The following is a 24247-nucleotide window of genomic DNA, read 5'->3' on the forward strand; positions in this document are numbered from 1 at the left end:
GTGTTCATTTCTTTGAAGGTGTGTGTTTTTGAATATGTAGGTTTTGATTAAAATGAGTGAATTTGTAACAATTTTGTGCTATAGTTTATTCTATTTTGTAAATAAAGTATTTGACATTACACTTTCACCCTGATCTTCATTCAGGAGAAGAGTGGAGGCTGAATCTTTGCTGATACACGATGAATGAATGCACTAATGCATTTCTCCAACAAAACAGAAATAACCATTTTATTTTTCTCCATCTTTATTGAACACTGCAAAACATGAGATCATCAGTCGGCACAAAGTAGGCCTGTGGCTGCATAAAAAACAAATACATCAGGTTATAATGAAATATAACATTTCAGGCACAAATATTTCCCTTGTAAAGCTTTTTACTATAAGGGAGCTTTTATAATGACGACTAGTTTTGTTTATTTTTTAAAAAAGCTACAATGTAGCCATGTTCATAAAGAAGATAATATATATAATCTATACCAAATCTTAAACCCATCATTCAAAATAACAGATGAGGTCTGGGAAAAGCTGCCGGTAGGGGCAGTCGTTAGCAAGTTTTCGTTTAGAGAAAATATCGCGATAACACTTCTAGATAAAACTAGACGAGACTTCTCGCAGGTCTTCTTCCTGTTTAACAGATCACGTAAGTTGGACGCGAACAGGGACATACGGACAAAAATCCTCTTCTATCTGAGACATCGTTCTGTCTAATACATTGATTGTACCTACAAACTTACGCCTGAATATGTTTTTACAAAACCCTACTCATATTTTCAAAGACAATGAGGCAGAGGCTGAGATATTTATAAATGATGGACAGTCCTCCACGTTAAATATGGCGGCGATGCTCGTTTTCTGTGAGATGAATGAAGTGGCTAGATATATGCTTGCTCATTTAAGCCCTCTCTTGGTTTAGCTATTAAATAATGTAATAATTATTATCTGTGATTTATCCTGCAGCAAATGGCGGACGACGCCGGTGGTAGAGGAGGTTTTCGCGGAGGTTTTGGCGCAGGTGGCCGCGGTCGGGGCCGTGGACGCGGCAGAGGCCGTGGAAGGGGCCGCGGTGCCCGGGGCGGCAAGTCCGAGGACAAGGAAGTAAGTTTCACACTCACGAGTGTTTAAATGCCAACTCTTATGAAAACGCTTAAAAGCCACGAGCATTGTTTTCACGGAGGTGCTGTGTCTTCTGGTAGTGGGTGCCAGTCACCAAGCTGGGCCGCCTGGTTAAGGACATGAAGATCAAGTCCCTGGAGGAGATCTACCTGTACTCTCTGCCCATCAAGGTAAGCAGCACGTGAGCATGACCATGGTAACTACCAGCCAGTTATTAGATAATAATGTACTACAACTAACGGAGTGAAGGCAGATCTGTTGCATGCAAAGAGGCTTTTAAGTGATCTCTCCATGATGGTCTTATTAATTTAAGGAAGCTTTATATCATTTTCTGCATTATTGTTAGACGTTAGTGCCTCATCATCACATGCAAGTCACTGAGCTGAAAATTGTGCATGTTTTCATTCATTTTGTCCATATGAGGAGAAAGTATGAACATGCATGAGGATACTTACTAAAGGAACAATTGAATGGACAAGTAGAACTGATTGTCTGACTGATGAACAGATTGTCAAAGATTGTCAGATTGATTTCAGCATAGATGCTTAAAATTACTACACACCAGGCACAAACTGGGGTTAATGTATCCAATAATACAACTGCATGAATATGCATGCAGTACCATTTGTGGATTGCTGCACCAATGTCACTTGTACACCAAGTACTTGGTGTTGATAAAACCACACGGCAGTTTCCATCAAAATTAGTTTAAATGATATAATAGTCTAAATGGTCGTCTCACAGCTGTAGTGATCTATCATTTAATGCTCAAATCTGTATTTTTTTCCCTGCAGGAGTCTGAGATCATCGACTTCTTCCTGGGTTCTGGTCTGAAAGACGAGGTGCTCAAGATCATGCCTGTCCAGAAGCAGACCAGGGCTGGTCAGCGCACCAGGTTCAAGGTAAGTTGAAGTCTGACCAAGTCTGAAATACCGCCTTGATTTTCTCAGTGTTGACATCCCATATTGCTGCTGGTCCATATATGACATTGTTGTGCTTTGTTCATAGGCCTTTGTTGCCATCGGTGACTACAACGGCCATGTGGGTCTGGGGGTGAAGTGCTCCAAAGAGGTGGCCACAGCCATCCGTGGGGCCATCATCCTGGCCAAGCTGTCCATTGTCCCCGTCAGGAGAGGTTATTGGGGTAACAAGATCGGCAAGCCCCACACTGTGCCCTGCAAGGTGACCGGCCGCTGTGGCTCTGTCCTGGTGCGTCTCATCCCTGCCCCCCGTGGTACTGGCATCGTGTCCGCCCCTGTGCCCAAGAAGCTGCTCATGATGGCCGGTATCGATGACTGCTACACCTCCGCCAGGGGCTGCACCGCCACCCTCGGCAACTTTGGTAAGATTCTTCAGATGGTTGCTGGTCTTAATCCGTTTCTCCTTGCTCTGCTCAGCTTCACCTCTGAAGTGGTGTAGTTGTCGTTATCAGGAGAGAAAGAAACGAGTATTGTAATGCACGGCAGAGAGACTGTTTTTGTGGTCTCCTCTGTTCCCCTTTTCAATACTCAACATTTTTTTTTTTTTTCAAAAAAAGTTTGCAGTGTTCTTACTCTCGTAGAGCTCCAGCCAACATCTACTCATGATTTGTTTTTATTTCCCTCATCAGCCAAGGCCACATTTGATGCCATCTCCAAGACTTACAGCTACCTGACCCCTGATCTGTGGAAGGAGACGGTCTTCACCAAGTCTCCCTACCAGGTACAGTACACAGCTCAGACTGATATCTTATGGTTGTTAACATGTGAGATTTGTGTAATAATACTCTTCTGTTTTGCTCTTGTTCCAGGAGTTCACTGACCATCTGGCCAAGACTCACACCAGGGTGTCTGTGCAGAGGGGACAGGCCGTCCAGGCAGCCTCCACCTAAACGTTTTGTACAGAGAATTGTTGAATAAACACTCTGAAACACCATGAAATGTGTACATCTTATTACTGCTGCTGAACTCAAGACAGAAAAGGGGTGTTGTGTAACATTAAGAGGGATCTCTAAAACCCACTTAGGATATTAGTGCAATGAAATGTCAAAGTGACCAAATTAGACAACTGTGGTTTTCCATCAAGTTACTTTTTTTAACATTACCAGGTAGGAGTGGATATGTGTAAGAACCACAGTATTGATGCAGTGTTTTATATATTCTATATAAAATCAGTCATTAAGTGGCATGACTGTCTGCCTTACTCACCACATGAAATACCGGACAAACGTGTATAGAAATCATCAATCCTGCCCATTGGCTTGTCTACAGCGGTCTGTAAGACATCCAGGGATACAAAAGGGAGTGAGATCTAGATTACACATGACAAAATCTGGTCAGCTAAATCTATATTGTGGCTGCTGCTGCTGCTGGCTGTGGATCAAATTTCACTATAAGTTGACCTGTATAATTGTGTGACAAAGTTGATTTATTTGGGTAACTGTTTACTGTGCAGCAACATCACTTGAAAATATTGAGAATTTTCTATCCGTGTATGTGTTGTCAGAGATGGGAGGATGGAAAGACACTAACAGACTTGAGTTATCACATACATTTTATTTTACAATTATTACACAGGACAGATAGTTCTCTGTTCTTAAGCACTGTTGGCCTGAGCTGCCATCATCCGTTCTTTTTGCTTCATCAGACATTTCCTTGCACTGGCATACGCTCCCAGGTCCCCATCTGGAATGAATGAAACATAAAAAGTGGGAGCTGAGCAAAAAGAAAAGCAGCAAATTTTTACTTTTTTTTTTTGCATAAATGAATGAATTGAGTTCCAAAAGAAATTTCTGTCAATTGCTTCAGCATTGATGCACAATTAACTGCATTTGTATGATAATGAAGAGACTGACACAAAGGAGATCTTGAGTAAATCCTATCACAGCATTTCAAACAATGTTTCATTAAGTCAGTGATGTGGTGGGACACGATTCCCGAAGGCCTCCACAGTTTTCTTTCTATCACTCCACACGCGGCACATTACTCACAGCGTGACTGGAAGTTCTTGGACACATCAGCGAACTGCTGCATTTCTTTTGCACAGTTCTGGTGATAGCTGTGTCCTTCTCTCTGCTGACAGGCCCTCAGACGCTCCTGGACCACCTTCACAATCTCCTGGTCCACTTTGCTGAGGGGTGAAGAGAGCAACACAGGGTGAAACACTTCAATGATATCTCCACAGTAGATACTGACACCCATACCATAATGAGACCCTTAAAAAAGGTCTTTCACCCATATGTGACTGCTGAACATCTCATTCTAAAAGCACAGGGCACTGATGAGCTGCTGTAACAGCCTCCAAGACGGCTTAACCTGGCTGCAGAAATACAGCCATTCAGCCACACAAGCATCAGGGAGGTCCGGCTCTGATGCAGGGTGATGAGGCCTGGCTCACAATTAATATTCTGGTAAACATCCCAATAAATAAGGACACAGAAATAATAAATAGTCATACATAAAGAGTTGGAGGGGGGTTAGGTGAGAGCTCTGTACAGGTCAGTCAAGTCATCGTAACCAGTTACTCACTAGTCTCTCCTCCACTGCATCTCAGCCTCAAAGTAGCAGAGATGATCTCCTATCTGACAATCCGTCAAATCAGGGACACGGCGGAACTTCTGATGGTAGTACACAAGCTTGTTATTGGCCCGAAAGCTGTCAACAACACCTGGATGAGAGGGAGACAAACAGTTGAGGACATAGTTAAACCCAGGCAAGGCCATGAGGGTTGTAAGGATACAGTGATTTGATACGTCTGTCAATGACAGTAGCTAGCACTAAACCTCGCTAAAATGCAGACAGAGCTAGCTAGCTAGCTAACTCTGGCCATACTGCTTTGTAATTTATTTGGAGTAATGTGATAATATTGGAATATATTTAGTAAGGGAGCTGCAGTCGTAGCATCGTTATAACGTTTAAATGTACCAACAATAAGCCAATATCGCTGCTGATAGCTATGTTGTTGTGCTAGCCTGTTAGCCCAGTTAGCTCTGTTAGCTTCAGTTACCTCTAAATGTGGTGACAGGAAGGTCCACGGAGTAATAGAAGAGTTTAGACACAATCAGAGCTGGATTCGGCAGTACTGTCTGTTTGTCCACAACCGGAGTCTGCCGAGGAGGCTCCGGATATGCTCCTTTATCATAGTCCGCAGGCATTTTGTCTGCTTTTGACCGAGACTGAATTCGACCTCAACAGCTCCGCTTTCGAGTGGCGCATGCGCAGAAGACACAGCATGATGGCGAACCTGAGGTCACTAATGTTAAACCTTAATATTATCTAGCTAGGTTTTATTCTAATTATTCTGCAATTATTGATTAAGTACAAATATTGCACGTGAAGAGGAATTCAGCATAAGCTCAATTACAGTGTTTTAAAAACATGAAGGTCGGGGGTAAAGGTCACAGGTGGAGATGTTGTACTATGGAAATGCAGCAGGTGGCGGTGCAGAGCTGACTAGCCTTTCACCACCAGTGCACAGACAGTGGGAACTTCTGAGGCTCAAAATGCTCTTTAATATTAATCGTCAAGGAGCATGTAAAATGAAAAAATGCATTGGTTTTTTTACTGATGATGCAAAGTGTTTTACAACAAAACAAGATTTGTGTCCATTTTTGCTTATGTATGAGGTACAAAATGCTGCCAGGAACCTTAAAATTAGCTTAAAGTCTCACCTAAAATTTGACAATAAAACTCTGATAAGCAGCACTGACAAAGAAGTGCATTTCATCTGTCAGATGGCAGGTAAAACAGTAGATGCATCTGTCTTGCTTGCCTTGTGAAGCACTCACATGCAGACCAGAACAATGCAAGAAAACACACTGGCTGGTGAAATGTGGCCTGGTGTAGGCTATGTATTATAAATATGAACATCTCAAATTGCAGTGATTTGTTATCAAAGAAGGCAAAAAGACCATCCTGAAGCAGACCATGTGGATGTTGGCCTCATGACAATGAAAACTTCCTTCTTCCTTTCGCTCTCCTTTCTTGGTCATGTGGTTCCTGTCCACTGGACCTCCCCACCACCTCAGACCCCTGAGTCTACCCTCTTCCCTCCTCCTTTCTTCTCCTGTCAGAACTTGGCAGAGATTGGCTTATTTGAAAGCGAATACCGTTCCTCAACTGGGCCAAATACCAAATTAGAGCCCTTACTCTGTGTATCATCTTATGTATGACCCTTACATCAGCACTGGTCCCTCTCTCTTTCTACCCCTCGACTGGACAGTGCGCGGACATGGTCAGTGCTCCTCTTACTTTTTGTTTATTTCAACTTAAAGGACACGCTGATTCGCATTTTTGTCAGTCTTTTACTTCTGCATGTGTGCATGTGTCACTTTGTTTGGTCTACGTTCACAAGGGAAAGTGGAGCATATTGAAAACTCATCTTGTAATGGCTGCCTTTGAGGAGACCACGTGGAGTACTGAAATGGCAACTTCTTTTTATGTGGCACCCCATCGTCTGAGTTTTATTTATTTGTCCTGTGCTGGATTTGTGAATCATATCAGAAATCAGTGCAGACAGTACAAACACATGGCATGGACAGGAAGTCAACACACCTGAAGATTAAGGGACTTGATTCTATTACAGGCTGTTGTTTTGATGTCCTGTTTCATGTATTTTCAGAGGACCTTAATATCAGAGGATTTTAATGTCTGATCTTATCTTGGAATGTAGGACAATAACAGTTGTTCAACAACAGGACAAAGAACTACATTTTATTGCACCGAGTTTAGAAAAGGATTTATGTGTCTCTTCTACATTATTGCAAAAGTCATTGTAACACATCTGGGCTGCATTTCCATGAGTTTCATGTCAATAAATAGTGACTCTGTGTGGCTTATGTCTTTTTCCAGTCTCATCGCAAGTTCCATGCACCCCGCCATGGGCACATGGGGTTCCTGCCCTACAAGCGCAGCAAGCGGCATCGGGGCAAGGTGCGTTCGTGGCCCAAAGATGACCCCAGCCAACCTGTCCACCTAACTGCCTTCCTGGGATACAAGGCTGGCATGACCCACACACTGAGGGAGATTCACCGCCCCGGCCTCAGTATGCATGACTTGACTGGACTTACCGCAGCATGGATGCAATTAAGGAAAAAAAAAAACACTGACTGAGTGATTCTCACTGTTTGTTTGAGAGGATAATGTTACTTGGTATCCTTTTGTTTGTACAGATTTAATACAGTTAGCTTGTAGAAGCACTAGTATGAAACATTATTACAGGATGTTAAGAAGTGAATGCTTTTAGTAGCATGTATGTTAGTAGCAATCATGTCAGGCTCATATACTGTAATATTTGCCATGTGGTGGGGTCAAACAAAAATTTCATCTCTTTTGCATATTTTTTGCCTTTCTCTGCTGCATATTGTTTAATAACCATGCAATGCCATGAAAAAACTACAGTTGCATCATGATTGACTGAGCTTTGCTGAATACTGACAGTTGAAACATCAAAACAGATGAATATTTTCCATGTTTCTCCCACAGAGCAATCAAAGCGAGAGGAAGTAGAGGCGGTCACCATCATTGACACTCCTCCGGTTATTGTGGTGGGGGTCGTGGGATACATTCAGACCGTTCATGGCTTGCGTTCCCTCAAAACCATCTTTGCAGAGCATCTAAGCGACGAGTGCAAGCGCAGATTTTATAAAAACTGGTGTGCGATGACACAGTGTTCCCCCGCATGTACAGCTACACAGTCATTGCCATACTGACGCTGTTGTTTCTTCTTCTGTGTTTCAGGTACAAGAGCAAGAAGAAGGCCTTCACCAAGTACAGTAAGAAGTGGCAGGATGAGACCGGAAAGAAACAGCTGGACAAGGATTTTGAAAAGATGAAGAAATACTGTTCAGTAATCAGGGTTATTGTTCACTCTCAGGTAGGAAAGACAGTTTTTTAGCTGATTTCAACAACAATTGCTGTTTCATCCCCCATCAGTCAGACTCCACTGGTCTAATGATCAGCAATTATTCACAGCCCATCTCTTGAGTCCACCCCTGCAAAAGGACAGAGGTGTCACACTTATCCACCTGACCACATGCAATGGAAAGAAAAGCTGCCACATGCCAAGAGCCAAACAACTCAGGCTACGACGCTCTGTCCCTGGGGAGCACTGGAGGGTGCCGTGTCCAATAACAGTTTAAAAATAATTTTCAGAGCAGAACCTGGCTGCTCACCCAGGATTTGCTAAGGGAAAACCTTTGTGTTGGCAGCAATCAATATGAAGATCATCCAAGATCTCAACTCTTCAACAGAGTTGCTGGATCAGTGTTTTTCTGGGCAGGTTTCAGCCTCAGAATAAAATAAAAATATGGTTTAATTATTAGTCCTATGATAATTTTGCAATGTTAGAGAGTTCAAACACGATCTTGTGCTCAATCATAAATCTAATTATAAAAAGACAGGGCTGGGGATACCTTATAAAGCATAGTAAGTTTAAAGCAAGATGCTCTCTGGCTTTTTAATAATCCACAAAAAGCCTTTTGGTATTTCTGGACTCCTTTTAGTTGCACTTTACGGGCTTCTCCATTTCCAGATGCGATTGCTGCCCATAAGTCAGAAAAAGGCCCACATCATGGAGGTGCAGCTCAATGGGGGAAGCATCTCGGACAAGGTGGACTGGGCAAAGGAGCGTCTGGAGCAGGCTGTGCCCGTCTCTGCTGTCTTCTACCAGGATGAGATGATTGACATCATCGGAGTCTCTAAGGGTCATGGCTTTAAAGGTGGGAAACATGCTCTGACTACCTTGTGCCAGTCCAGGGTCCTGATGTATTCTTATTTCTGGCTCTTTGTGCTGATAGGTGTGACAAACCGCTGGCACGCAAAGAAGCTTCCCAGGAAGACTCACAAGGGTTTGAGGAAGGTGGCCTGCATTGGAGCCTGGCATCCGGCTCGTGTGGGTTACACCATAGCTCGAGCTGGTCAGAAGGGCTACAACCACCGTACTGAGATCAACAAGAAGGTTAGCTGATAGTTAGGAGTCTAGTTTCAACCACTTCACCTGTTCTTAGAAAAACCAGCTTTAATAATCCTAAGCAATTTTATAAGCATATACGTAGGTGGGATTACCATAATGCTATATGTCCTCAGATCTACCGTATTGGTAGGGGTGTGCACATCCAGGACGGAAAGGTCATCCGGAACAATGCCTCCACCAACTATGACATCAGCCAGAAGACCATTACTCCCATGGTACAACTTTAATTCTTCCATGTCAAGATTATAATATGCACTAAAGACAGGAACAAATGGATTCTCTAAACTACCTGCAGAACACATTGTATATATATGTATACACACACAAAGGGCTTCAGAGAAAATGATAGCAAATTCCTTCATGAAAACCCTTCATCCCCTTTTTATTCGTATGTCCCTGTTGGCTTGTCCCTGTAGGGAGGCTTCCCTCACTATGGTGAAGTGAATAATGACTTTGTGATGGTGAAGGGGTGCGTGGTCGGGGCAAAGAAACGTGTCCTCACCCTCAGAAAGGTAGTGTGGTTTTGAAAGTCTAACTTTCGACCTTATAGGCAGCTTGCAGTGTCTGACTTCACACTGAACAGATAAATCATCTGTTGTACACTCAAAGTAAAAGGTAAGGCTCCTACATGACAGCAGGGCATGTGAAGTATGTGTACATATTTGTGTGTTTCCATCATCCAGTCTTTGCTTGTGCACACATCTCGCAAGTCCAAAGAGGCCATCGAGCTCAAATTCATTGACACCACCTCCAAATTTGGTCACGGCCGCTTCCAGACGGCCCAGGAGAAGAGGGCATTTATGGTGAGTGTGAGGGAAGTCTGGTGCACACAAAAATGTCATTATCAGTGGAAAAGTTATCACCCATAAATGCCTCTGCACTGGTTCAACACTGACCCCTGATTTACCTGCAGGGGCCACTGAAGAAGGATGGCCTGAAACCTCTGCCGGAGCCTCTGACCGAAGAGGCCTGAAAAATATTCTTATATCTAAATAATAAATGAACTGACATTCAGATACACTGTGTGTTGCTGTTTCATGAAAGTTAGCTTTGGTAACGGCTGTGTGTTCATGTTTCAACCGTAACCTCTACCTAACTGTATGCTGTTTAAACTCAACAAGATTTAAAGTTTTGAAGAGGTTTTTATTCATTGATAAATCCATGAGCATATTAACGCTGTTCAAAACTGACATGCACCATTGCTGGAACATAATCAGAGCAGATTATCATCTCCACTCAACTCACAATCGACAAAAGGATCAGTGGATTAGAAAATGGATGGATGGTTTGTTGAAACAGTGATCAACATCTGGTTTTGACGTGCAGTAAATACATCCATTTTTTTCAGTCTTGCATCTTGTGTCAGTAGTAGCAGTAAATAAAAAAGCTGGATTTTGGAAAACCGGCCTTTAATGTGCTCTCACTGGCGTCGAGTCGTTAGGTCCAGTTCGGTTATCTTCACAGTAAGGTCCCTGTAGCACCATTCTCACAGTCCTGAGGTCGCTGAGCTCAGTGCGCCCTCAGGAGGCATTTGTCCTGCACCGGTTACAACAAGCACCCTCGGGATGAGCACCGAGCTAGCACCCACCTACAACAGCCTCAGAATCTGGTCAAGACTCACGGCAACAGCTGCACAATGCTTATTTTGCATCGACATCATCCCATCTGTGTCCTCAAAGGGGCACTACTCTGACAGGTAATCCTGGGACTCCATGGAGGACTGGTGGGATGAGGAGTGGACTGAGGATTGGTGGGATGCGGGTGGGTTGTCCAGGCCAGATGTCATTAGGGGCAGATATAGATCGTCCATATTGGGCATGACAAACACTTTCTATTGAGGGGCAGAGGAGGGATAATTAGCGCAATCATTAAAAATTAGATATGAATGTTTTCAATGATATGAAAGATGTTTCACTGATGGACTCACCTGGAACTCACACTGCAGTTTTTTCTCTATCCACTCAGTGACATGAGTGAAGGTGACCTCCCTCTCCCCGAGCGTGGGGCGCACATGCAGGTCTAACCTGGGAGGCACCCTGAAACTGTACCTGAGGGGACAGAACCGGAGAAAAACACTGTGTGAGAAAGGAAGAAAGAACATTTGAATGTGTGATCTGTAATGAGAGTAAGGAGGGAAACTCAGTACCATATCCTGTCAGTAGGGGGAGGTGGGATGTTGATGGCCAGAGTGCCAGAGAGCTCCAGGACTTCAACACTGAGCATCAGAGGCATGTTGGACACCTCAGCGATCTTCTTCCTGATGTACTCATTCTCTGTGGCTTTCTGGAAGTACTTGGATTTTGCTATCTTGTCCACAAACCTCAAGATCTTCCTGCTTGTGCTGCCACCAGTGTGCCTGCAGGAGGATAAGGACAAGGCCACGAATGTTGTGTAGTGCTTTTAATCTGAAAATCTAAGCCGGGTGTGAACTGACTGCAGCCCTGGTTTATATATTTTATTTAGATTTTTTGCATATTCGTAATGACAGTAAACTCAAGAGCAAGAGCTTCTTCATAATTTGGATTTGCTTGCTTGATGAGCATTTCCTTTTCTTTCCTGTCTAAAATCTTGTATTTTACATTGTTTTTCTTTTGGTCTTCACAAATCTTGCAAACTTGAATCTCGATGGTTTTCCAACATCAGAGCACTGATGTTTCTTTATTGTTCCCAAATGAATCAGATTCAAAAACCCTTCTCACAACAGGCACTTTGAGTCAACATAGCAGGAAAAGCATGGGCGGGGCTAAAGGTGGAGTGAGTCATTCTGGAGAAAGATCGCTGATATTTGCTGAATTTGATAGCTGTTCGTTTTGTGTGTGTGTGCTAACAACCCATTCGGCCTCTGTACAGAGCCCTGGCTTTGTAAATGGGAAACGGGTTGAGTCACAGAACACTATTTCAGCCAATCAGCAACTGGTGGCACTCAGTAAATCAGACAGTAAATCTGGCATATTAACGTCATGTAATCACATTGTGAAGAAGGAGCGATGGCAGTATCAATAGTCTTTCTCCAGAGGAACTCACCCCACCTTTAATGACCTTTGTGATTGTCATTGTTAATGTCATTGGGTCCACCTGTGCTTCCAAATCAACATTATTTACTACACCTGTGTTTGACAAAGCAAACTATCTGCTGTGAAAAAGTGGCCTTGACTCATGATACTGGTACATTTAGCCTACGTTTACACGTAGCAGGGTATTTTGGAAAACGGATATTTCGGCCCCTCCGTTTTCAAAAATAACATTGTGCACACAACATCGTTTTTAAAAATGTTGTCGTTTACATGAACCCAGATAAATACGCCGTTGAGTGCATCATAAACATAGGTCGCTCACATGACGTTAGGTATTCCGTCGCATGTTGTGACGTTTCAGAACCTAAAATGCTGTTTAACCCTGTTTACACGCCAACACATAACCGGTGTTTTCAGAAATCTCTGCTTTGGCCGGAGTTTTTAAAAATGACCGTTTTCCGTGAAAAAAAACAAACTCTGTTTGCGTGTAAACAAGAGGCCAAACGGCATGAAAACATATTCGTTTTCCCTAAGTGTAAACGTAGCCTTAATCTCTGTGGTAGAAAATGCCAGTTAAGTTGTGAATTTACCCTTCAGCTGCTACCACTGTGCTCTTATCTCCCACAGACCCCTGTGGCTCAGAGGGGGGGACTTCCTCTTCATCAGACGAGCCTGCGCTGGACGATTCTTCATCACTATCCGCCAGTATGCACAGTCTGGGCTTAGAGCTGAAAAACACACTTCTTAATGGAAACGACTGAGCTCATTTCTACTCAAGCATGCTCACATCCACCTCCACACTCTCTTTTCCTACTGAGGAATATGAGATGAGCCTCACCCTGCCTGCTGTGCCTCTGGAAGGCTGTGAGCCTCATCCTCTCCTTCTTTACCCAGCTTGCACAGGTTCATCTTAGTCTCCAGGGTCATCTGAAGGCAGCCTGTGTACACCAACTCCAGCTCCAGCCACAGGCCTTGGGGATAAAGGGAGGGAGGGAAAACACAGCTCACTGACAGCAGTTACTGCTTCAGATTTCTTAACGAACTCTGATCTAAAGCCTGAGTTGGGTTTGGAGGCTGAGCCAGCAGCACTTCTAGATCTGGATTGCTAATCCTATTCGCTTATGCTTAGGGAGGAGACAATAGCAAGCTTTAAGAGTGAGCGCGACAAACTCTGCAATGAAACAAATGAGATCAAGACCTGAGCAGGAGCATGTCTTAGAGAAGAAATCTGTTGTGCAAACCTTATCTGGTGACTCCTCAACACACGTAGTGGAATACAAAAGAAAAACTAGGAGTCTACAGGCAGGTTAGTGCCTCTGTGGGCAATGCTTTGAACTAAATGCCATCATCAGCATCCAAAATTTAGGTTCTATATGAAAAGTTACTGCAGCTCATCCTGAGGGAGAACATGAATGTCTGCATTCATTTCATGGCAACCCATCCATGATGAGCAGGGTATTTATCCAATGTACCTCTGCGGTCCAGTGTAGGTTTGGAAGTGCTGAGGACTTGAGGCAGACATGTGCCCATGTCCAGATCAGCCAGAGTCAGCTCATTCATGAAGTACGGTAACTGTAATGAGACAAACAACACCTTTTATGAGTAAACATGCTGTGCTCATGTCAGACGTAAAAACTTCGAAACTGAATGCGCAAAACAAACAGAGAGGCTCAACAGAGGTAGCTAATTACTTCAAACTAATGAGCGAGAGGGGGAAACCTGCAGTGTGTATGAGTGTGTGTGTTTGTGTGTGTGTGTGTGTTTGTGCGCGTGAAGGACAGAGGAGTAAGATAGCGGAGCAAAAAGGATGGTGTGTGTCGAAGAGGAGAGCTGGAAATGAGTAATGAGATCCCGCGGTGCCATCAGTGCTCCTCTATTCGCTTCCCCACCTCCTGCCTTTGGAACCAGAAGGAGTGCATTATCAGCAGACTCTCTCTCTCTCTCTCTCTCACACACACACACACACACACACACACACACACACACACACACACAGGAAAGAGAGCTGCAGCGTCAATATGGCTTAATGTCATATCTTTCAACCTTGTGCACAGACCAGCGCTGTTGTTCGGGTCATATCATCGAGTGACACAGTTTGCTGAGCGCTGACCTGCAGGGTATGCACTATGCCTGCCGATGTCATTCGTCAATATGACACTGATGATGCTGTGTGAATATGAATATGAATGTTTCCTTGAAAAATGAATTACCCTCAGCCCTCACCTTGATCTTGCTGAGCTTCTTCTGGATCTTGTGTGCCACCTGATCGGTCCAGTACTTCTCCTGAAGAAAGTCCCAGAAGATCCGTCCCACCAGGGAGTTCACCCAGGTGGGCTGGCCCTCGGCAGGGCAGCCCTCTGCCCCTAACCCTGCACTGGGCTGTCCTCCAGATCCATGCTCTTCATTGTGAATCTGCAGGGAATAACAGTGAAATAAGAGCTTATATGACCCGATAGAGCTGAAATGCAAGATACAAGGTTTGCCATTTATATGCTAATCTATCCCCAAGCCCCATTTATGCTGACTCTCATACTGATTCTGCATTTATCGCCTCTAAACAATAGGACAGACTGTGTCTACGTGGGGTGCCAGTCCCCAAACCACCGAAGCCAGGATTAGCAGCTCGGTCAGGTATGCTGCAGATGTACCAGAGTCAGTTGCTATTAATATCCTCCCAGCCAGGTGACACCTGATATTTCTGCACACTGACATTTGGTCTAGTCAGCAAGGATATGTTTGGCTGAGGCAGCATGCTAGGCAAGGCTGGTCTGAGCGCAGAGTAGAACAATGGAAGAGTAGCTGATATAGACCAGCTCTGATCAATAGGAGATATGTAGCGTGTTGTCACACGGCAAGTAGAGCAGCGCAGAGCTGATCATGTGATGCTAACACTAGATCTCAAAGCTAAGGTGTTGTTGACCTTCTTGTGGGTTGTGGGGCTTCCCTTGTCACTATGGCAGGGGCTGGGGGTGGGATTGCAATTCTGTGAGACAACCAGTTGAGTCATGTAGGTGCTGTAGTCCAATAGCGTTCTTGTTTTCATAGCTCCGGGCAAGTCTCGCAGCTCCTCTGTGCTTTCTTTAACAGCCTCTCCACCGCAGGGTGTTTCTGAAAAACACAGAAGACAGACATGAAGCGAAGGAGCTGGTAAATATAAGTCCAGGAGTGACTGAAATATGAATCTGTCCTGCAAACATGGAGGTAATACTTGGAGTCTGCAGACAGTATTTCACCCAACTGCATTGAACCCGATCACCATTAACTGAAACATCTTCTTACCTGTGTTCTCCTCCGAGCTCTCACTGCTCTTGGCTCCAGCCTGGGAGGCAGTGGTGAAGCGCTGGAACCACTCCTCCTTCTCTCTCCCTGTGCGGCCAAACAGGTGCAGGGTGACAGGAACCTGGTGGTCCGGGACCCTGTGTCTCTCTGCCCTTTCTTCCTCCTCCTGGCCTTCAACCACGCTCTCCTCCCCGACCTCCCCCTCAGGCAGAGTGATGCAGATGGGGTATTTCTTGTTCCACACCCTCTTGCGAGCCAAACCGGGTGGCAAGAGAGACACCTGGGATCATAACCAACAGAGGAATGCTAAAGAAAAGTGCCATTTTCTTTTTATCCATATTTTATTTCTACAAGAGATTCTGGCCAGCACAAACTGTGTTGACAGTTTGCCATTGACAGAGCTCCCCCCTCATTGATTAGACTGTGTGTTATTCTGTTACCCTATTGGAAGCTACTGCCTCAATATACGAATGAGACAGCAGCGGGTCAAGTTAATTCAGAGCATCATCACTTCAGTTGTAGTCTGTCTGGTCTTTCACCTCCGTGTACGATGACAAAGTGGGTGCAAAGAGATGGGTGTGAAGAGTTCAGGCAAGAGGTCACCTTGCCTCCACCTTTTAACTCCCCTCTGAGAGACATGTCTGCTCCCCTGGGCCCCAGAAATGAGAATATATATATATATTTTTTGCAAAAGCACTGACCTTACAGTTAGCCAGCTGGTAAGTTCGTGAACGCAAAAATGAGGCCTCGTGGGGCATCTCGTCGAACCCTGCCCACCGGGGGATGTTGGCACGCGGGTATGCCAGACGTAGACGGCTGCCCTCCAGGGTCACATGGACAGAGTGTGTGATGGACGGGTGGAAAGTCTCAGGGTCGTAGCTGTGTGTCTCATTCATCCAACCCTGGAGAAAATAATGGGGGTGTTAAACCCAATGGGGTAAAATCATCGCAAGCAACACTTTTCCTTTCAGAACAGAAATATATTGAATATATTGTATGTATGTATCTGAAAATCTAGCAAAGAATCTACTCAGGCAAATGAGGGTTCACTGTGTGTGGTGCAAACTGCAACAATACAGCTCAGCAGGAGGGGAAACATGAGACACGGCAGAATGCATCTGTCTCATTTAACACTGTGGACGAGTCTTTGAAGTAGCCCGCAGTCTGCAGTTAGCAACTCCTCCAGCCTCGTCATAAACTTTGCCTTATCTGAACCTGCTAACTCTGCATTTATGGAGGCAGCCAGCCCCACGCTCTCAGCAGAGCTGTCAAGAACTGCTTTGAGAATGCTATTATCAAAATAACCTGCTTTTAAGACGCTGAAAGTGCTGCGCTTGAGGGCAGTTTTTTTTCTACAGTAATTACCTCAAAACTAATCCATTAAGTGGCACCAATAGCACATAATCTTTAATGCCATCTAGTGACTCACATGGCTGCTGCTGTTTGTTGTTTTGATCTCTCACCCTGCAGAGTTTGAACTTCATTTCCATGCAGCCAAATCAGTAACAGGAAAACAAGAACTACTGAGGAGCAGCTGCAGAAAACTAAGCAGGACTACAGCTAAGATGCTGGTGTTTAGCATGTATAAGGTTTATCATCATCACCATCTTACTTTAGTGTGTTAGCACGCTGACTGCCAATTAGCACAAAATTCAGCTGAGGCTGGTGGGAATGTCATCAGTTTAGCGGGTATATTAACCAATGAAAAGTGGTGGTCCAGCCAACACTGCTATCCCTAGTGCTAAAAAATCTCTAAAAAGAATACTCTTCTATCTTTAACTATTTCCCATTCAATGCAAATAAAATGCATTTTGCATATTCAGCATTTACAGTGGGTCAAATCAATCCCTGTATTTCAGATCAGAGGTGCTTTTCACTAGTTAATTTTTCCATTCATTTTCTACCCGTTTTCATGTTCATTCTATTGATCATAGTTGGTCCTTCCACATCAGTACCTGGCTTCTTGCACTCTGCTACACTTCCATGTGTAATACTTTGATAGATGAAATGTCTCTTTCATGTCTATGCCTCTCTTTGTTTATATACTGTGTTTCACTCATTCATTACCTCTAGGGTTTCTGGATCTGTGAGCTCTCCATCCAGCGGATCCACGTTCAGGGGTCTGTTCTTGCTCGAACGAGAGCCCTTGCTTCTTGCGGATGAGCGCCGCGGGGCAAACATGAACACCACCACCAGGCCCAACATAAAGCCACATGCAACCCCCACGGACAGGCCTGTCAAATAGGAGGGCAGGGGCAACACAAAGAAGCCGTACGCTAGAAGACCCACAGGCAAGAGCCAGTGAAGAGGCATTGATGAGCCCGGCACTGTGACTCGAGACTGGGTGTGACTTTTGTGACTCCCTCTGGATCCGTTCTGGAGCTCCACCACCTGAATCATATCTCCATAAGTGCGGATTTCGAAATGGCTGTCTCCACTGTGGGTGTGGCGTTCAGGTGAGGTGGAGGACTTCATTACCGAGCCCTGTTGGAGTCTTTTCAGTGGCGTGTCACACACACCTCTGAGCTCACCGTCAGTTCTCTTCCGGCATTTAAGATCCACATCTTCGCTGTCTTTTCCACAGCTGCCTTGGGAGGCCGGGGAGTCTCCGGCTCCAGAAGCTCTCCCCTGCTTGGGGCTGACGGAGCTTTCATCACCCATGATCTTACTGAGCATGCTCAGTGGATCCTGCATGGCCTCAGAGAACTTCCTCCGTGTGTCCTCCAGCTCTGCGATCAGCGAGCTGCCCCGGGGTTCAGAGGGAGGTATGCTTCCTGTGTACGGAGGTGACACCCAGTCGTCATCCTCACTCAGTCCTCCTACTTCAGGCCTGGCCTCGGGGATCTTTGGATGTGTAAGCTGCTTCCAGGGATGCATATGCAGCTTGGAGTCTGACTTGGAGAGGTTGACCTCTGGCTCGACCCGGCGGGAAATCTCTGTGCTCAGGGATTTGACGAGGCTGAGCAGAGGTTTGCCGCGGAGAGAGCTGCTCTCGCTCGGCTCCAGCTCTGTGGAGGAGGATTTCACCAGGTTTGTGTTGACAAGCAGGCTGGCTGATGATGCCGATAGATCAGCTAAAGAGCCCGGGGATGAGGGGGAGTGAGGCAGGTAGGGGGGCTGAAAGCGATGGCCTTGGCTCAGGTCCAAATCCATCCCGAGGCTGAGGTCAGGCTGGCTCTCCCTACCTTGTGGTTTTTCTTTGGAAAAAGCCACAGTGGGACCTTCATCAGGGCGGTCTAAGCTGAAGATGAGCTTGCTCTCCTCCATGCTGGCCATCAACCTGCAGCTATCGTGAGAATGTAGTCAACCAAATGAAGATACGGAGCTTGGTGCCAGCACAGGTAGACTTGTAACTTCCTCTCCAGGCGTCTTATCGTCCATCACGTCAGATGCTGGGAATATGGTGAGAAACAAGGAAAGCGTATTGAAATGAGGTTATTTGAACATGCTTACATTTAATGACACCATGACAATTAACATTACATAACGAGTCTCTGCTGCTTCTTCATCTGCTGCTCTGACCTTTTTCCTCTCCATTGCTTTTCTAATTTCCTCTCCCCTTCCACCTCTCAACCTTTCTCTCTAATCTTCTCTGTACTTCTTTCTTTGTCCTTTCTACTGTAGCTTTGCAGCAAGACAGGAAACTCTGTGTTTCACAGTGTGTGTGTGTGTGCTTGTGTGTGTGCATCGGGAGGAGTCCTTAGCACCGATGCCTTAATCCCACAATCAAAGTTGATCCCCAACTAGATGCAGAGATCCGACTCATTCGTATTGTTTCTGCTTAATTGTCACATTTGTTTTATCCAAGATTCTCAGTACAAAACTGTTTCCTTCTCCTGTCTTATCTCTCCTGCAGACATTGAGGACTGTTACTCATTTACTGTTAATCACAAGCTCACATCTTCAAACATGACTACCTGAGGTTTGATGTAAGTAAAACACAGGAGGAAACAATTTCATCTGTGATAGCATCTGCTTGTGTGGATAATGAGTGTGAACACATGCTGGAGAGCTGCAGACAAACAAATGCCCACACTTGACCAACCACTCAAAATAAACATATGCACCCTCACTTTAACTCCATCTGTGGTTTTGTAACCGAGATGTACAGCCTGCCTTATAATTACTTTCTCCCTTCATATTGGACTTTCTCACTCAAAATAATATCTGTTACAACTCATTTACAATTAGTGAGGCTTAAGCTTCACCGTGGCGTGAATATAACTGAGAAAAGACGCTGCCTTTTTCCTACCACACCCTAACCGCTGCCAACAATTAGACACTCCCTCAGGGGAAATCAGGGCTTTGAGAGCAAATGGATCTGTAACAAGCTGTTTGCAGCTTGGTTACATGTGACAATCACTGACATGAATCATGGCACGCAAGCATCACAGCCCATCTTCGGTACGATCCAGACTGAGAGTGGATTAACTGTAATCCTCCATATTAAAGAGGCTTTTATGACAGGAAATTAAGACACTTGGGACATGAATTAAATCTGATGAATAGGCAATCACTGTGCCTTTCAATTCCAGATACGTTTTCAGATGTCATTAGCTTGTGCTAGCTGTCAGCCACACGCACACATAATGCAGCGGCACATAACAAGCTGGCTTCAAGTGTCTGTAATTATAGGGAAATGCAGCATGAGAAAAGGAGGAGCTAATTTTTAGACATAATCAACCAGCAAAAGCAAAAAAGGTGCTCATCACCCCCAAAGAAGCTAATAAGTGGACCTTGAGTTAAAATAATCTTATCTGATTTTTGTTAATATATGCTTATTATGAATTTGATAGCAGCAACACGTGTCAAACAAGTTGGGACAGGAGAGATTAAAGACTGGAAAAGTGGTAGGACATTCCAGAAACACCTGTTTGGAACATTCCACATGTGAATGGGTTCACTGGCAACAGGTATCATGATTCGGTATGAAAGAGGCATCCTTGAAAGGCTCAGTCGCTCACAAGTGAGGATGGAGCGAGGTTCACCACTTTGTGAACACATGATTGTATGAAAGATGTTACTACATGGGCTCAGGAACACTGTGGTCAGTAAACACAGTTCACTTGCACTGCATTTTAATTGATATTTAACACAGAGTACCAACTTTTTTGGAATCAGGGTTGTACTAATTTTAAGACATTTAGAGGCCACATTTGTACATTTGCTGCAGAAACAGCAAATGTAAATAGTATATCATAAATACCAGTCCTGACCTGGATGAAACCAATTTACAAGGCTTCAGAGAGTTATTTGTTACCATGTTGCTTGCATAATTTAACTCTCCCACTGGCTCCGGCCTAATTTCTTCACTTTTCTGCACACTGTTGCAGACAAGGAGAGATATTCATTTTAGCACCAACCTGCTGGGCTGTTTGTCAAATCTAATTAACCAAAAGTGCTGCTCCGCAGGGCTCAAGAAGCCCCAGACAACCCTGCATTACCCCAATCAATTTCTACTTTGGAGTCAATTTGGATCAGTTCATGCTGACAGGGAGAGGAAAACCTGTGCTGCTCTGAGGAATTTGCAGTCGGTAGGGATTTGGCAGTTTTCCAGTCAGGACTGTAGATGAACCTCTGCAGGCGCGAGACAGAGGAAAAAGCATAAGAGAACCTCAGCTTTGGTTTGTCTCTTGAGAGAGGAAAGCAGATTGGATTTTCACTATTTCATAATTAGAAAAGGAAGATTTTTTTAATGTGGTTTGTGTAAAAACTCTTTGATGTTCTTAACTGGTGCTGTAAAACATGTCTCCCACAGGAGAAGGCAAGTGGAGGGAAACAGTCTTACAAATGAACACAGGGCTGCAATCTGCTCCAGCTGAAATGCACTTAATATCGACATTTTCCACAACAAAATTTGACTTTGACAGGAAACGTCACCTTAGAGCTCCAACTAATTATCATTTTCACTATCAATAAAAAAAAAAAAAATCACAATTTCTCTGGGACAATGGTGACGTCTTTAAATGTCTCATTTTGTTCAACCAAAGGAAAAAAAAAACCCCAGTGAATGGACCAAAATGTTGCTTTAGGACATATCTTTTTTGACTGGACTGCAGTAGCTCACCTGAAGACTTTGACTATTACATGACAAAGTTAAGTGTGTGTGTTGATAACAGGAGATGGTTGTGGGTGCTGACACTGTGTGTGACTCCAGGCTGCTCAGTGAGGAGGAAAAGTTAATGAAGTTGACATTAATGAAGTGTGGAGAGGTATTGCTTGCTACCAGACATTTTTAATGACAAAGTATTAGAGGGGCATTAATCAAAACAGCACACAGGAAAGTGATGTCAAAGCCTCTGTATTTGCTTATCATGGGATGGGTGCATTAAAGGGTCTATCGATGAAAATAGACAGTAGTCAGAATGGATTAAAAGCCACAGGAAGAAATGACGTGATCATCAGAAAATCCCACTTTTATCCCTGACGCTGGTATGAGATTGAAATCCCTCCCAAAAAAAATCATGTCTTTCCAACTGTGTCCTCCGTTTGGCCTTTCAATCCTGTCTAAACAAGGACAATAGGATAAATAAGACAGGGGCAGAACTTGATGAAAGCCCAGTTGGAGTGCTGTATGAGACCATGAGAGAGGACTGTTTATGCAGCCTGGCATCACACAGAGAGGCAGGACGTTTGTCTCAATGGCGCTTCTGTGCTTAATCCTGTCCTCAAACTACCATTTGACCCTTCTCACTGGCACATTTGGCACAGGGCTGTTTGTGTGGGTATCACATGATCAGCCTTACTGAAGCTGGACTTCATCTCATTAAGCAAAGGTTAACAGGCTGTTTATGGACACCATCACTCAGGCGTTTAAACGACTCCCTTTGGTCCCTTTAAACTTTTTTCCCCTCATGAGGTACTGCCATTCCGAGAGACCCCAAAGCATCACCGCATTGTCGGTCATAGCTGTCTGTCCTCACCTGTGGAGAAGTGCTCTGTCTGAGGCACGGATTGATGCACTATGCCGCTGTCAGTAAAACCACAGCACTAACCTGAATCCGTCCAGCTGCTCCTGTGGCATCAGTGTCAGGTTTCTGTGCAGAAATGAGCTTCAAGTGCGGGCTGCAGTGATCGGTCTGATGCTGCAGAGTGCTGCACACGGGGACGCGCACCATCCACCGACCGCAGGCAACCAATATCCATTCAACTTCACTCAGATTGTCGCGAATCGTCGTTGCAACATCTCGCAAACTCCTGTAAAAAGATTTTTTCTCCCCCCAAATGAACAGCTCAGCTTTGAGCTAAACGCGTCAGCAACGTTGCCTCCGTTTGTCATCGCTTATTCCTTCCGCTCCAGGAGGCGTCAACCCAATACAGAATAATGTGATTACTGGAGTCCGGGCTGCAGACTGGACTGGAAACTCTAATCCAGATTAGAATGGAGAGGCCAACAGTTGACAAAGCGACTCCTCCTCTCTGCTTTCTGCGCTCAGCGTCAAAACACAGTCTGACTCTGAGCCCAACTCTGCCTCTCTGACACCGCAGTCCTCAGTACGCAGACTTATGTAATTGCGCGACCTGGAAAAATCCATGTCAAAAGACTCTTAATTATAACACAGATTACTTCTTCGTTATTCCTCTGATTATAAGGACGCAACATTCTCAGTTCTGCATATTTCCAAACTGGAAATGTTCAGAAATCTCCTCGAATTTAATTATTTTCAATCTTATCTCACTGTTTGTTTAATTAAATATCTGCGGTCTTGGCCATTAAGTTTGTGTCTGGGTCTGAAATCAATAAATGCAGCGTTGGTGTGAGGGCAGACAGGAAAGGAGGGGGGGACAACAGCTGGCTTTTGGCTTTTGGGATGTGCATGGATTATTATTACTTCCTGCTCATTCCAGCCATCAGAGCAGGCCAGCAGCCCACACACTGTCACACCAGGGAGGTAATAACCTCACCTAATGTGCCCTGACGTTTAGCTGCTGGCTGCACCAAATTTTAAGGACAGGTTGTACACACTTAGTGTAAAAATGCCGTAGGGATGGTGCTCTGTGTGTGTCTTGCTAATATCTGTGACATGCTTTCATTATCATATCTCACATGGAGTTTGAGGACTGATGCTCTGTACTACTGGCTACTACTAGCAAATATTAAAAAATATATAAAGTGCTGCAGAAACTCAAATCTGAGGATGACGCGAGTTTAACGTAGCTCCAGACGGATGAACCACTTCCCCTTTTCTTTGGTGCAAGTCCTCAAACTTTTTGCAGCTGGAGCCTCGGGGTCTCCCAGCAAAAAGGACATCAGGGCTGTGTGCTGCTGCACAGTGTGAAGGTGTGAAACAGTGTTGCCACATACATGGCTTCAATGATGTGTAATATATGGCTTCTCCGTGTCAGCCAATGTTACTGACAGCTGTAGGCATCACCAGGATAACTTTGGTGTGTTTGCTGCCACCTGTTGGCCAAAATGCAGAAGTAGAAATGCTTCTTAGCAACAGGGTGAAGCAGTCACCAGCCCTTCATCGGAAGTCTTAAAACAAGCATCCAGATTGCAACAAGGCTTTTTTACTACACAAAAGTAGCCTTGGATGGAAGAACTAATTTCATCGGATGAATCTCAGCCACGTGCGTGTGTATCTGTTCTTGACTCGGTTGTGGGACTGTGAACGTCTTGGGACAACACATGTGAACCATAAATCAAGCTGTCAATGATGCATTACCCTGGAAAAGCTTATCCACATGGGATTTTCCATGCATGTATTGGTTCCTTGATGCTTGCTGCTGTGTGTGCATTTTTATGCTGAACCAACAGATGACTCAAACAGTTTCCCGCATGATGCACAACTACACAGTCTCTCCCCTGCACGGGTCCCAGTGTGCAGTCAGATGCTCTGTTTGGTTTGTTTGGTTAGGTTAGGTTTTCCTACCGTCTTTACATTTAC

At 44.6% G+C, this 24247-nt stretch overlaps 4 protein-coding genes across 4 annotated transcripts; 2 read left to right on the forward strand and 2 right to left on the reverse strand.

Annotated features, from left to right (window-relative positions):
- Positions 1-935: 935 nt before the first annotated feature.
- rps2 (ribosomal protein S2) lies at positions 936-3032 on the forward strand. The gene is made up of 6 exons (XM_070981820.1): positions 936-1095; positions 1194-1283; positions 1908-2015; positions 2122-2455; positions 2723-2814; positions 2903-3032. Exons 1-6 carry the CDS (start codon positions 961-963, stop codon positions 2981-2983), a joined length of 840 nt encoding a protein of 279 aa, XP_070837921.1. The 5' UTR covers positions 936-960; the 3' UTR covers positions 2984-3032.
- Positions 3033-3627: 595 nt separating this feature from the next.
- Positions 3628-5324, reverse strand: ndufb10 (NADH:ubiquinone oxidoreductase subunit B10). Its single transcript, XM_070981821.1, has 4 exons — positions 5098-5324; positions 4620-4758; positions 4082-4221; positions 3628-3776 (listed from the first exon to the last, which is right to left on the reverse strand). Exons 1-4 carry the CDS (start codon positions 5243-5245, stop codon positions 3688-3690), a joined length of 516 nt encoding a protein of 171 aa, XP_070837922.1. The 5' UTR covers positions 5246-5324; the 3' UTR covers positions 3628-3687.
- Positions 5325-6258: 934 nt separating this feature from the next.
- LOC139343528 (large ribosomal subunit protein uL3-like) lies at positions 6259-10051 on the forward strand. Its single transcript, XM_070981239.1, has 10 exons — positions 6259-6324; positions 6942-7134; positions 7575-7743; positions 7830-7965; positions 8623-8809; positions 8888-9048; positions 9177-9278; positions 9480-9575; positions 9747-9866; positions 9977-10051. The coding sequence occupies exons 1-10, from the start codon at positions 6259-6261 to the stop codon at positions 10034-10036; spliced, it is 1290 nt and encodes a 429-aa protein (XP_070837340.1). The 3' UTR covers positions 10037-10051.
- Positions 10052-10187: 136 nt separating this feature from the next.
- Positions 10188-22837, reverse strand: LOC139344103 (testis-expressed protein 2-like). The gene is made up of 12 exons (XM_070982041.1): positions 22352-22837; positions 17424-18748; positions 16058-16258; positions 15357-15636; positions 14998-15185; positions 14301-14489; positions 13550-13649; positions 12916-13048; positions 12668-12805; positions 11210-11419; positions 10991-11111; positions 10188-10894 (listed from the first exon to the last, which is right to left on the reverse strand). Exons 2-12 carry the CDS (start codon positions 18630-18632, stop codon positions 10748-10750), a joined length of 2916 nt encoding a protein of 971 aa, XP_070838142.1. The 5' UTR covers positions 18633-18748; positions 22352-22837; the 3' UTR covers positions 10188-10747.
- Between the last annotated feature and the right edge of the window lie 1410 nt (positions 22838-24247).

The sequence above is a fragment of the Chaetodon trifascialis genome, chromosome 15 (assembly GCF_039877785.1).
Source record: "Chaetodon trifascialis isolate fChaTrf1 chromosome 15, fChaTrf1.hap1, whole genome shotgun sequence".
In the NCBI taxonomy this organism is placed as follows: domain Eukaryota; kingdom Metazoa; phylum Chordata; class Actinopteri; order Chaetodontiformes; family Chaetodontidae; genus Chaetodon; species Chaetodon trifascialis.